This window comes from Haliotis cracherodii, unplaced genomic scaffold (genome assembly GCF_022045235.1).
Source record: "Haliotis cracherodii isolate W230 unplaced genomic scaffold, xgHalCrac1.p SCAF_5, whole genome shotgun sequence".
NCBI classification, from domain to species: Eukaryota; Metazoa; Mollusca; class Gastropoda; order Lepetellida; family Haliotidae; genus Haliotis; species Haliotis cracherodii.
In genome coordinates, this window is record NW_027266308.1 from 20,236,885 (window position 1) to 20,252,186 (window position 15,302).

General features: G+C 36.7%; 2 protein-coding genes across 2 annotated transcripts in view; one reads left to right on the forward strand and one right to left on the reverse strand.

Moving 5' to 3' along the window:
- LOC139442554 (uncharacterized) overlaps window positions 1–12,753 on the reverse strand; it is a 29,420-nt gene extending 16,667 nt beyond the window's left edge. Inside the window, exons 1-3 of the mRNA XM_071223379.1 lie at window positions 12,271–12,753; window positions 8,313–8,586; window positions 490–606 (exon numbers count right to left, since the gene is read on the reverse strand). Of these exons, the coding sequence (XP_071079480.1) occupies window positions 490–606; window positions 8,313–8,586; window positions 12,271–12,681 (802 nt within the window). The 5' untranslated portion in view covers window positions 12,682–12,753. The remainder of the gene's footprint in view (window positions 1–489; window positions 607–8,312; window positions 8,587–12,270) is intronic.
- The window catches only part of LOC139442555 (protein phosphatase 1 regulatory subunit 14C-like), a 46,324-nt gene continuing 36,937 nt past the window's right edge, over window positions 5,916–15,302 (forward strand). The window contains exons 1-2 of the mRNA XM_071223380.1: window positions 5,916–6,008; window positions 13,777–14,118. Coding sequence (XP_071079481.1) covers window positions 5,916–6,008; window positions 13,777–14,118 — 435 coding nt within the window. The remainder of the gene's footprint in view (window positions 6,009–13,776; window positions 14,119–15,302) is intronic.

Here is a 15,302-nt window from a genome sequence, read left to right on the forward strand (position 1 = left end):
ACAAGACAGTATTTGAAGGTCAAATACTTATATATATGCATGTCACACTAGGACAGCTTTTTGAAGAAACCAGAGAATCAAAAGCTCATTCTAAAAAAATATAAAATCACATAAAGATTGGGTGGGAGGGATGTGCTAAACCATCTAATTTGTACAGCATACTCCTAAAGATTGGGAGACTAGAATGTAGGACAATGTTGATTGTTGCCAATTACTTTTTACAACTGGTTTGTTTGGCCAGGACTTCCAAGTGCAAAAAGATTTAGTGGTAGTATTTGTGTACAGTGGTAGAAAGGACCATTTTTAGTCCACTAGTCCTTATAACGTTTAACATATAGCAAAGCCCTTCCCTTCAAAATGGCAAATTTCTACTTGTCCTAATGATATCTTGACTATTGGGCAGTTTCTAATGCAGGTGTACAATAGCATTAACTTGTTGTGAACCCAACAGTGTAACCAGGGCCTTGTGCTGACCAACGTGGGACTTACTGCAGAAACCACTTTTCTCATTGTAGCTGTCCTGACATTTGCAGAAACCTGTTGAGGAGCATACAGCATGTGGGTCCTCACAGCTCAAGTCAGCTAGACAGGAACCACCCAAGGCCACTGCAAAATAAAGCCTTTTGTCAGTCCTAGAGCTCAGTGATGGTAATGTTGTCTGAATTGTAAACAGTAGTGATGGAGCAATTGATAGAATAATCTGATGAAATGAATCATTGCTACAGAACTGAAGGTGAGATCAAACTAATATAAAATCAAGACAACAGCTTAATTGACAAAACTCGAATAATCTACATGAACTCATAGTTATAAACAATAAAAAATACCAAATGATAACTACAAATTCCTGTGAGAGGTCACAACCATGCTTATGGCGTGACCACAGACTTCCAATAGCACCAAGTGTCTCCAATAACCCTGTTCACCAGATGTTTCACTGGTCTCGCCTGTTCTTACGATTCTACGTAAAATAGATTTATATTGTATGTTTCATAATCTTATTATATGACAGTGACAGTTGACAGCGTATGTGCATGTGAAGCTGGACTTAGTGTCAGATGCATTACGTTGGCCAATCATTATGCTAGTCTAAGTATAGAAAGTACCGCTTACTTTAGCGAAAGAACTGTCAAACTTATTAGAAGCTGGTTAGTCGTAGTTACTGAACATTTCCTATCAGTGTGCCACGTTTCAACTTGAAATAATTGTATTGTTAAATATATAATATAATTCACGGAAACAATGTAGGGAACAGTGTGGTTATCAGCTAAACCTGTATCAAGGTAATTCATTTTCGAAGGCATGAAAGTATGAGCTGTACAAATACTAAGACAAGCAAACACTGAAGGAATATTCAATGAATTAACTTTACCATGATAAAAGTCTGGGGAAAAAAACATGCTTAAAATAACATCATATTTAGAAATGCATATATTAACTGTTGAACAACCATCTAGACAAAGTTTTTGATATTTACGTCATCGATTGTCTGAAAGTGGGAATTCCATGACGTAAATTTCAAGCAGTAAGCACTGATCAAGAGTGCAGTGATCAGCTAGTGATGGGCATATGTAATTCTTCCCACAGGCATTGTTTACAGAGGCGTTATTTTGACCACAATGCTGTCCTGGAGAGTTTCATTGAATGTTATTTAGTACTTCGGTCTACTGATGTGACTGAATTTGAACCAAGCAACATATCAGGAAGCTTCACTTGCTGGAATCAAAATTCAACTATATGATGGCGTGTTTGCTCACCAATACAGTATGGATTCAAAATAATCAATAACAATAGATTATTGAAAGATTTGAGAGCAGTGTAACAAATAAAAATTATAAATAACTGCCTGCCTGGCTGACCGACCGTGGTTAGTAACTCTTCTGTTGGGCTGCATGGAATTTTCCTCTACCTGTCCCACTGTCTGGCAGATAGTTATAAGCCAACTTATGAATTCCTTTATTATAACTCCTCGTAGATTCTCAAGTAATTGTCAGCATTACTTAAACTGAATTAAGATGATTTGTCTCTAATTTTCACAACAACCAGCATTAGCACACAGGATATAAAAAGTCATTCTTTTCTGCAAATCCTTCACTTTGTGAATTTAGCTATGTCATGAGCGAGGTTCCAATATGCCCACAATATTTCATCTATGCAACCAACAAGTTATCAACACTATCCTGTGTCAATACACAGGTCTCCTGTGACAGCGTAGGCCTGACTATCTGGCTTGTATGACAGTATTATCTCCAAACAAGTCCAGTGGGAGTTCACTCGACTTACCTATGACACGATACGACTGACAAGTCTATAAATGCGTACAGGTCCCTTGTCAGTGGGAATCTACTGGCCCAGGAAAATAATATTCTTCACAGACTCACAGCAGACGATGAAAGGATTGCAGTACACAAATAGCCATCTAAAAGTTATTTTGTGACTTTAAGTCATCACACCATGCTAATGACATTAATCTATACATCCATGTTTTACCTTTTCTCAAGACTAATATTACCAGTGTTGCCTAACCAGCTTATCCGTCCTGACTATTCCTACCCACTGGTCAGTATCTGGTGAATCCTACATTGGAGTTTTCCTATATTGAACTCGGGTGTCATGACGTAAATGAAAATCTAACACTTGAACCCCTGGCTACCAACATACTCTAGAATAAACAGTATCTCATACTCACAGTTGTTTTGTGGTCCATTAGATCTTGTAGATTCAAGATATTTTGATCAATGATTGACTGTCTCTGTGGTTTTTTAAACATCCCAGACCCAATGAATAAAATGCTTGAACAGAGTTTGGGTTGTCCGGTGCTCTTTTAAGTGACAAGACCCAATTTAGCTAATGATGGAGCCAATCTGTTTTGGGCTCTTTCACAATGTTTACAATACACGTTCAAAAATATCTCTTGAAAGGAATATGACAGACTTAAATCTCCTATCCAAGTTTTCTCCTAATCTTCATGAAGCAGTGTTGAGTAACCCTAAAGTTATGAACATAGGCGGTACCAGAGTGCATCAGTGTTACTGTTCCAGTTCTGCATTTGAAATTATGGAGACACCTTACCAAGGATCATGTACAAGTTGCATGCCAAGTAATAAGCAGTCATGTGCTGACAATCAAACGGAGATTAGCACCTCCACAAATCACTGGATGGAACATCAGAGAGGTGGACAACAACAAAGACTTGTCAAGACGCTTAACCTAAACATGGCAGAGTCAGATGCATTATGCTAGGGACTGTAGCATCTCTGAACAAACACCCCACAAATCTCACCAACCTGACACCTTTTGTTATAGACACATATTTTAACAGGTCAAGGAAATATTGGATCTGCAGATTTTTCAAAGGACGAAAGAAACCTAATGTGATTTACCAATTTGGAAATAAATCCATGCTTTGACACCAAATAATGGCCTCACTGCTCTCCTTCATCCTAAATAAGCTCTTGTTAAATCCTTGGCAGGTGTGTTTGGAAACAAACTGTACCAACGGGACCTGAAATCATGTCACAGTCTCCTTCTTCCAGGAATCACTTTGTCTAATCAGCACTATAACATAAATATATTCACCTGCCAACATCCAATTATCATTTTCATTATTTCTTATAATTATAGTCTGGAGTCACTACTAACATGACTGAAGATAATCAATCCCCTGTACGTCTGCCTCAAAGATTGCCCTCAGGTGACACAATCAATACCCACTTACATCTGACTCTCTATAACCCTAAACTGGAGTGTCTCGTGGAAATAATTGAAATTATTGTTCATATTCAGCATTTGAATCATCAGCTTGGCACACATATAATATTTTATATACATTTTATCAGCATTCTGACCACATAAAATAACTGAAATAAACATAGTCATTACCAAGAGTATAGAACTATATTCAACATGCACAAGCAGAATTCATAAATGAATGAAATACTATATTATTTCTAATTTTATCAGGCTTCAATGCCAATTTTTCATACTAAAGGCTACATGAGGAGTTTCATCCAGTTCTTATCCACGTTGTCTACAATACTTAAATGACACGTCTGAATACAACTTTCATATTCAATATTTCCCTAATTTTGATTTTGTTTTTCATAATGTCAGATGTCCTTCCCGCTTTCAATTTCAGTATCTGATAGTTTTTAATAAACCTTCCATGATTGAAACGAAGAGACATGAATAACCTTCCTCTTCTGGGCGTCTATGACCACAACTAACATCTACATCAGCAACTCAACTACTTTCTCATCTGCATCCTGAACACAGGATCAGTTAGCATCAAGGATGAGTAACCATCTACTGGTTCCCCAGTCCAGATATACTAGTGAGTTACAATAAATACACTGTTGTATTTGAATTTGTTGAACTAGTTGAAGTAACTACTTAATACTCAGAGGCACTTTCCCAGACAACTAATCCCTAATCCTGAACAAAGCCACAATACCACTGGAATAAATGTGCCCCTCACAAAAACTTCCTGTTTGGTAATTCAGTTCATATCATCATCTCTCATGCATGACCATGATGACACTGCAACATACATCCTGGAATGGTGTTAAGGAGGACCCGTGTTCCAACTCTTTGTCCTAAACCTGTACACAATTCACTGTGTCTTTCAATCAGATATTCATTCTCCGACATCCATAAAGGTACAGTAGAGGTCTAATACTTGACAATCACATTGGCTGTGTTATAGTGTTTGGATATCAGATATATTTCAACTGGTGGAAAGAGCCAGTCTGGCCCCAGGTCAACCTAGATAACAAAGCATCTGCTGGCAAAATTTCAAACAGCTCAGTGGGTATAGTTGGGAGGGCTACTATTACATCTTGTCAGAGGTGATCATATATCTGGAGCGTGTTCGACACGATATGGGTTGTACAGGCCTAAGGTGTTGCTAGAGGCTCTACTCGCTGTTCCCTCTTGTGTGAAGGTAAGTCAGCTAAACATCAGAAAGGGCTGTGGTTACACAACAAAGCACAATCAACAATTATTAGATCTACTGGTTGGATGTGGGCCATGTAGTAAGACAAGGTGATCAGATGGTGGATGATAGTGTTGATCTGGTTTTGACTGTATGACAGGTGAGCTTGCTCTCCTCTCACTTCCAACTAGCTGTATCAACCCTCACTACTCGTGAGGTGTCATGTCTTGGTTTTGTTTGGCATACAGGTAGGAAAGGTGTGATCTTTCGATGCGGGAAGGACAGATAAAGTCGGGAACATATTTACTTTGTGATCAAGAAATTTCTTCTCCTGGAAGGTCACAAAGACTGATCATGTCCATACAGATAAAGTTCAACATTATTTTCACATATATAGCTTTGTGTTTGGTACAGGAATACAAGTGTCATATGTTATGTACAGCTGTAAGTCTACATGTGGCAATTAAATTATAATAACATTCATTTCTAATGAATTAAAACCTGTTAAAACACAAAACCTATTCGAAAAGACTCATAACTCAATCTAAACAAAGACCCATAACAAAGAAAGAATAATTTGTATCAAACATGGCCAGACAAAGTGATAATCATCTGTTCATTTGTAAAGCAATAGTTTTGTTTTCACTATGTCCCTACTGTGGATGATTTCCTGTCAAGGTATTCATGGTATGTCATGTGGTAATGTTGGACGATTAAATCTCCAATCCCTGAAATGGCATACACTTAACTATGGCATACACAACAAACATTATACATCACAAAATAATATGTTAGAGGAGGTATTTTGTATGTGTTCATTGAAGCAGCGTTTTTTCCACAGCTGGTTAATTATCTTACAGCAAAGTGTATCAGTGCTACGTGATTCTGTCTCCACCGATGACTGGCTACGTATGTCAGTTTCAAAAACCTTAATGTACAGACATTTAAATAGCATGTATGTCACCGTAGGTGTGTCAGGTGGATGTATCATCTGATAACAGCCTTCAGTTTAGTGTCGTGTCAGTTTCACTACAATGTGTCATCTTCGTACAATGCCAGTACGAGAACATATCAGGTAGGTCTCCATCACACTCCTACAACCACAGCAATAATCGACACATGATTTTTCAAGTCATATCCCAGAGGGAGTGATATCTTCAAATACCACCAGCCATCTACATTTGACCATGTTATACATCATATTGATATTAAGAATATTTCACTGGTATATATTCAAAACATTCTGAAAGGTTAAAATATTTGGTAGAATTTGTTTACATCAATGTACATACAGATTCAAAGATCTGCTTTATCTGTGTTAGAAATTAGCACTAGTCCCACAGTCCTTGCCAAATTGCCCTATAGTAAGGTATCATAAGGACTATAAGAAATTTGCCATAATTACAGGTTTTTTAATATGTTATCATTATAAGGAATAGTGAACTAAAACAGTTAGTTTCTGTTGCTGTTTATTAATAATTTAATATATCATTGATCCTCTCATGACATAAGTACTGAAGAGGGTAAGATAGGTACTGGTCCAGTACTTGACACATGAAGTTACTGACAGACATTTTATTGCCACACCACTGATGCCCGAATATTATCCTGTGAAGATAAATGGTCTCACGTCTTTCATAGTAAGAAAATAAGGATTTGTCTCAAAAGCACCATCCTTAACAAAACATGAAACTTCTCACAACCAGATAGCAGACCTGTCAACCCTCCCGCAATTTGATGAAATCTCCCAGTCTCCCGCAAGATGGACTATTTCTCCCGCAAAACAGGATTCTTCATTATTTCAAAAATTCGCCGCCATTGTCCCGTGAGTAAAAACAATGAACGGGAAGTTTGCGTCCCGATCTGTCCGGTAGGCTCCCGGATTAGCGACCCTTATCACAGCCACCCTCAGGGGGAACCCAGATGGGCCTTTGTACAGTTATCAACTGGTAATTAAATTCATATGGTGAACGATTGAACAATGTAAACTGTTAAGAAAACTCTGATAGTCCTAACAGGTGCCTGAAAGGTTGAACTTGAAATGAAAAATCAGCCAAGTATTCATCACTTCATGAAATGAACTGTTGTTTTCATGTTCTTACTCTTAGCGTGTTTATTCTTCCATAATTTAAGAACGTAGATACATATGGCCGGTCCAGTTATACATGACTTTATTGGTTATCAGATTTGTCAGAAACGTTGCTAAAACATCAACATACCTCAAAGTTACGTCATTGAACTCTTGGAAATGAAAACATAATATGTCCTGCAAGCGCCGTCTTCAGAAACAACACTGTGCGTGATTGGTTGATTCGGTAGTCGAAATAACAATGAGTTAAACGATCAGGCTTCCTCACAGCTAGGATTTCAAAGTCAAAGTTTAAAGTGAAACTTACAAATTTCCTTTTGACTGACATCGTGACTTGTGTGCACAGAAAATATCAAAACAGAACTTTATCAAATTTCGCGAGAATGTATCATGTGATTATTTTACACAATTTGATTGGCTAATAGTTTGCTTGCGTCCCAGATCTGCAATCTAATTTCATACAACAGTACTAGTCAACCAATGAGATTAATACACGTCAAGGTCAGAAAGGTCAACAAGGACAACGTGACTCATTTCATTCATAAATTGTAGTAAAACGTAATAGTACTTCCAAATATGGCATACATCTCTTGGAATGGAATAACGTGAACATTTCTAGGAAATTTAAGAAGCGAAGTAATGGGACTGTCAACAGACTACCGCGGACAGAAAAAACCCAGTACATCTTATTGAAATTAAGGGCGATGATGTTGCGTCAGGATGAATGCATTTGATATTTCTTTGGCGAATTTTGTAACCAACATCGCGCCAAATACTCAGAAAACCTGCATCCTAACGAAGCCTGACAACTGGTCGGATTGAACACGTCGTCAACTGGTCAAGCTACCGATTGTGAAATTTCAATATCTGTTTGCGTTTATCTGAGATGATCATTGAACGAAAGTTATATGGGTAGATTGTGCTGGGTTTATTTTTGGAGGAGGAAAATGCAAACGGAAATTAAGCAAGCTGTACGTATAAGAAACTTATTGATTATTTATTGTTTCAAAATATTTGGTTTTCTTTGTAACATTATTAAAAATAAAAGTTGGAAATTATCTTATCTTCACTATCTTAAAAATCTCCCCCTTTGGAGGCAAATCTCCCCCATTTTGAAGTCAAATCTCCCACATTGTCATGATGAGGGGTTGACAGGTCTGAGATAGCACAGAGATAGATTTCAGAACAAAACGTCTACCAAGTCCTATATGATTACCAAAATCAGCATCATGTAACAGTGGATCTTCATCCAATCTGTAATCCACAAATAAAAAAGACAGTAAGCTCTACCTGAATGTGGCAGTTGTGTGGGCCTCGGAGTTGATTTCACCTCGGTATGAGGGGGTATGGTCGGTTCTGTCACTTTTTCCTTCTGCCTACCAGCCAGGCTGTCAGGGTCTGGTTCCACATGATGACCACTGTCCAGTGTGTCTACTGACTTAAGGGTATCCTCATCAGAGCTGGATATTCTTGTGGAGACATAGTCAGCATGGATGTCAAACTTGCACTTGTTCTCCCCCGACACTGCATCTCGACATGTAAACAGGTAGCAGTTGTGTTTTGTCTGAAATTAAATGTTCTTGCTGGTTAATAGTACATTTTCTTTTGCACTTGTAGGTGAATAATCCATCTGAGATAAATGTTATCAAACATATGCGTGAGATTGAATTCTAGGCCTGTGATTGGCTTATCCATGGTGGTGAGCTACGGTCAGATTATAAAAGACTACTTCCCTGATCGTAATTTCAGTCGAATTCACCTACGTCTGTACATGTGTTGAACGGTATGGTTTTAGATGTGTCTCCTCATCAACCCTCACTTCGGGGTCGCTGTATTGGACATTGTTAACAAAATCAAGTTTCACACATGCTGATTATGAGATGCCTATTAGATCACAGACATTTCTCAGCTGTGATACATTAATTCCTGAATTCCAGAATTTCTAAATCAAATGACAACTGGTCTTTGTCATCAATACAAATCATCCAGGTGAAATCAGGCGAAATAAATTAAATGTGGGAATGAACGCTGTGCTCGAAAAACTGTACTTTATTGTAGATTTTACACTGCATAGCATCTTCGCCTATTTTGGGAGATACATTTTCGCGTTTGAGAATATTCATGGGAAGAATAATAAAATCTTTGTTGTGTTCATTGAAATTCCTGCATTCTGATTAGCTGAATTGGTCATGTGTTGTTGCATTCATTTACCAATGAATGTAAAAATTTAGCCACGCCCTAAAGGCACACTACTTTTATTATTGCTTGGACGGTGGCCAAGGTGATGCTGGGTTGTTTGGGCAAATGAAACTTGGAAGCTGGAAACTTTGTTCAAGGATATTTCAACACAAGAAGACGGATAAAATGCATAGAGTGAGATAGGATAAGTGTAAAAATATGGTATCTGACGGAGACTCGTATAATAATCTCTGTATCTCATACCAATAACAAAACAAACAAGAAGACAGACTAACATTAATTCACTGAAATGGAAATATTTTTAAAGGATATTTAAGTTAACTTGTCTTTCAATAGTATGATATACAGTGCATAATGAAGAGAGCCCAGAGAATTTGTTTATTTTCAGGAACTGAAGAAATCTAGACTTGGCGAAGCATTTTAAACTTGCTTGGGATATTTTTCTTTCAGTGTCTGTGTGAGAGACTATGTTCCTACAGTACAGAATCGTTGAGATGCTATTTCCAGTGTTATGGCCTAGTTGTAATGTTTTCACTTTAAGGATTTTTTTGGTTACTAGTCTGACATTTGCTACTGGTCCAAAGCCAAAGTTTGAAAAATCTTAGAGACTAACTATGCCAGAAGAGCTGTTCTTGAACATGCTGAAGCTGTCTAAAAACCTATCGCAACATTATCTTACAACACAAATCGACCCAGGAAGATTCTGGGTAGAATATGTCTTCAGCAACCCATGCTTGCTGTAAAAGGCGACTATGCTTGTCGTAAGAGGCGACTAACAGGATCGGGTGGTCAGGCTCACTAACTTGGTTGATGCATGTCATCGATCCCAATTGCCTGGATCAATGCTCATGATATTAATCCCTGGATTGTCTGGTCCAGACTCGATTACTTAGAGACCGCCGTCATATAGCTGGAATATTGCTGAGTGTGGCGTTAAACAACAAACAAACGAAAACAACACAAATCTTTGCTAATATAGTGAGCTCTATTGAGACTGACGTAAAATAAGTTTTGGGGATGTCACAAACAGATTGCAATATCTGAAATAATTTTTAAACAAAGTTAGGATGATAGGAATGAACTGCTTAACCTTTGAAAGGATATTCAATTTGAACAACTTTTGCATTTACTGATATTGTTGCTGTATGTTATTTTAATATTCCAGCCTGCAATAACTATGCTATACTGAGACTAGTTAAATCACAAAGACAAGTAAAAAGCAGTTTCACCCTGTGCCAGTTATTTAAATATAAATAGAAATCCTGATTTTATTTTACCACAGAATAAGGTTATATCATCTGATCATCTCAAAATTAATTGGCGAAATAAATCTTAGAAAGATTGTGAGTTGAAAACAACCGAAATTTCAGCTAGAAATTCACACCAAACAAATAAACATAGCACTTTGTAAATATCCTGTATGTGTGTTTCTTTGTTTTATGTTCATGATTTCATTGTGTTATCTTGTAAGCTATCCCCTGTAAACTGTCACTATGTATACTGATAGCTTGTGTAAAAATAATATTGCAACCTCAATTCTAATTAAAATAAGATCTGCTTATGTATGCTCTAGCTAGTGTAGTAGACATTAATTATAAACATTTTACTCCAATCTGAACAGACATACAAGGTCGGTTTACAGTCTACAAAAACTCTACGTTGTTTTGCCTGCAAATGAGGTTAAGTATTTTTTACACATCACTGTAACAATAAACTTGAATCATCTCTTTCATTATTTGTTATGGAAAATGCATTCATGGATTAAATATTTTTCAACAAGCATGCTATTCACCAATATATTATCAACAAGGTGGTCACTCCAATTGAATCCATTTCTTTCGCTGTAGTCAAAAGAGAAACCACTCCCACACAATATAAATTCACTGCTCTTGACTAAAAACGGACACATTGATGGCGATAATATGAAAAGAAGCTGCTTGTGGTTCATGTGAGATAAACAAAAAGGTAAACTGATTTTTGTACTGGATAATTTTTGATCTTTTACCAACTGTGTGTAAAGCATAAGTCATAATTGGAAAATTCAATGCTTGTGGTGTGTTTTCAAGGATCTGTTGTTCATGTTTTGAAAGTGCAAGTGGAAACTACTCGGCTAATTTTTTGTAAAATGAAATATGTATTATGATGTGGTCCAACTTTTGCCACATGACTTTGCACAACCCAACAACACTACAAATCAGGTTAAGTCTTTCTACTGGGATCCACAGAGTGTGCGTGATCATGAAAATTTGTATAGGTGTATTTGAGCAACCTGATAGCCTGAAGCATATCTTTCAACTTTGCTGTATATACTGCTCACTTTATTGTGCCCCCACACAGAGCACTGTGACTGACACAATGCTAATGAGAGGGGAGGACAATATACACTGCCCAAACAAACCTTTCTGACAATACATAATCACTGAGGCATGGCTAGCTAGACTTGGAAAGACAATACGCTGATAGCATGATAAAATGATTCGAGACCACTCAACACTGAACAGGTGCAAGTGGACTTTCTGGTAAGTAGACATAACCTGTTTCATTCAGTCTGTTGACTTAACAGAGATATTTTATTCATTTAGTTGGAAGTATTAACTATTATAGGTCAAGTGAGGAAAAGAAACCATATATATCTGCTGAATACAATCTGTCAAACATTACTTGCAGATGCTACTTCTCAAATCAAAATATTAATAATAATAACATAGTCACACTTATCCAGCTGTTAAATGTAAAGGCAAAGAGTTGTTAAACTATTCCTCTGGTTCATAAACTATTGATAGATGGTTTCAGAGAAATCGTACTGTATCCAATGTATATTACTGAATTTCTATCTCCTCACAATTCCTAGGTACAGGCTATAACACCAATCACTGATCCAGTGTATTTTGCATTGGTATATATCATATTGCTGACTTGTGAGGATTAAATTGTTTAGTGAATAGATAATAGATCATCAGGCAGAGCTGATTCCGTACGGCTATTTAAAGATATTTCTCGGGACTCTTTGAAGGTTACTTCATTTTAATCTCTTAATTCAAATACTTACTTTGTTCTCATAAACAGCAAGTTCACAACCTTTCGAAGAACAACATTTCGATACACATTCTTCATTTGTCGCAATATTTTCCAATGAACCGAGAAATATTGCACCGGCTTGTCTAGAATCTTCGGTCCTTATTATCGTCTTTTCAGATGTACGAGTCTTGCATGACAGCTTGTCTTCACTATTAACGAGATCGTGATTAATATCAGTTCCTTCATGTGTCGTCGAATCGGAATGTTTATCCGAATATGATTTTTTCTGAGGAGATGAAGATATATCGACATCACTTCCGAGCCGCTTAACAAGGTCATATATAAGCTGTGGGTCTTTCAGAAGTTGTGAAATATCATCTGCATATTCTTTAGTTGCCATTGAAGGCACCAAAACTAAAAATAAGGCTGTAATTATCCTCATTTTCGCAGTCTGGGGGAATATCTATCACAAAATTTCGCACACAAATAAACATCAAAACATGGCTTCGTACTTGACGCATGCGCAATGGAACCGGGATTAGTTACAACATACTATTCCCCGAACGAAATATTACATTTCTTATTGTAATGGTACCAGGCTTCAGTCGCTCGTCTCACGACTGGCTTAAAATTAAAAAAAAATCCCTCATCGCCGTCATTCAAAACTTACAGTTTGTATGATCTAAAGAAAATGCTCAAGATTAGGTTAATACATTACTATAAACTCACACACACACATTTCTTTATTTAGATGTAAATGAATTGTAAACTGCATAATAAATATTCTTAACTTACTGGGCGATCGGGGAGCCTAGTGGTTAAAGCGTTCGCTCGTCACGCCGAAGGCCCGACGTCGATTCTCCACATGGGAACAATGTGTGAATCCCATTTCTGGTGTCCTTTGCCGTGATATTGCTGGAATATTGCTAAAAGCGGCGTAAAACTATATTCACTGTGAACTTATGAAGTATCTTTTCAGAAACATAAGTCGTTTCTGATTCACTCAGAGATGGTAAGATACCAATTTTTTTTTATGTTTATGGCTTGTTGATTTGAATATACTTAGATGTTTGCATTGTTTGTAAATACCAGTGTATTACATAGATTGCAAGACTGCGTATAGAGGTGAATCCAGAATTTCGAAGGAGGCGTTTGTGTGTAGGGTGGGAATGGTGAAAGGGTCTAATTTTAATTATCAACACGTTTAATATTTTTATGAGTTACAGTTTCAGTATTTAGATTGTCATATTAGGCACTTCGAAAAAAATGTCTTTATACGTATGTCATTAATCTAAAATCATATTTCATTTTGTATATTTGTGTTTAGTATTCTTGAATACATTTGGCATGTCAACGTACTTTATCATCTCAAGTTCTTAATTTATGCGTTCATATATGTAATCTGCTTCGAAGAAACTAGTATGACAAATAATTAATATAGTTCTAACTATAAAAACATGTTTTGTTCGTTTGTATCAATAACATTTTAAAGTAATATCATAATTACATTTAAATACATTTTTTCTTTATTTTACAGCTGAAAGAGCGGCGAGACAGTTGCATTTTAAAAGGCGTATTAATCGAGTCAAGTCGCGTAAGCTGCACTATGAGTCGATTTCCCTTCAGTAGAAAGACAGTAGGCTTCTATCAAGTCATGGCTACACCGGTACCGCAAGCGCCCGAATCAAGTTGTACAATGGATTATAGACAACACGACTCGAATAAGAAGTCTGTGTTATTCAGAAGGGAGCAAGATAAGGAAACCAAGAAGAAATATTTCACGCAGAAATACGGACAGGACCAAATGATGTTGATTAGAAAAAGGCTGGCAGTAGAAGACTGGGTGTTTGAGCAGTTACGGGATTTATACAATTGTGTGGTATGTAACATTTGGATTGTTAATATTTAAGTGGTGATATAATAATTTGAATGTTTAACGTTTGTTGCCAAATATTTCGTTCCAACTTTGGGAAGACCCATTGCTAAGGTGATATTGTATTGAGTGTATTCATTTGTACAACAATGCGACCAAGGGACAGTTCGTTATTAGATTATGTCAAGTTGTCCTGAAAACCCCCAATGCATTATGTCCTCTTGACTGTGTGATAAACCCTGTCCACGAATATATGTAGCACTATGTTTGTTTATGGGCCGATAACTACAGGGCACCCCAAGAACACTGACACCCTGCACACTGACGAGGCATTCTCTCCCAACGTTCAGAGCGAGGAATGAAACCCTATCGCTTTACGAAAAATAGTGTTGGCAAATATTTCCCATGCATGATATAATATTGAAAATATCATCTTTAAAACATAGGAACTTTTACAAATCCATATCTTTGAAACGTTTCAGGATCATATGATATCAAGTTGGAAACTAATAATTTTAGCTCAATAAATTTACCAGTGTGGATATTATTTTTTAGAGTTCACAAATTTGCTTGTAATGGTTGTGTGGCATTTAGTGCAAATGTGATAGTAGTAGTGTAGGCTCTATCTGCTGTAAACCAATATGATAGTAAAGTTGTTTATCTCATTTGTAAATTCTTGTTATCTGTTAATGGACAAGTATCTGCCCGAAGTGACTCTGCACTTTGATAAATTAGGACATAGGAGTTAAGTTCATTCTGAGTACAAATCATCGAATAAAATGGAGTGTATTATGTATGTGATCATTTAATGAACAGTGTACTTCATGGCTGTTTCTGAACACATTAATATGATAATCAAATAGCTTGTGAAACATTGCAAAGAAAGTGTGTAAGTTCCATTTTCATTCACACATGGTTACATTTTTACTTTAATCAGCAATTATAGGAAACTTGGTGTCATAGAAATTGGCAATAGGTCAAATAAAGTAAGAACTATTACCATGATAGCACAATTGCTATGTTCATTACTATTTGCACATTAATATGTGACCTTTAGATTGCTAAACTCCCAATCTATTTGTTCCTCTGTTGCTAAACAGATACATAGCGTGTTTCTTTTTTTGCATGACTTGTGACCAACTGTTCTGTGGAGTACTAGATGACAGCATTTACAGAACCAATGCTGTGTC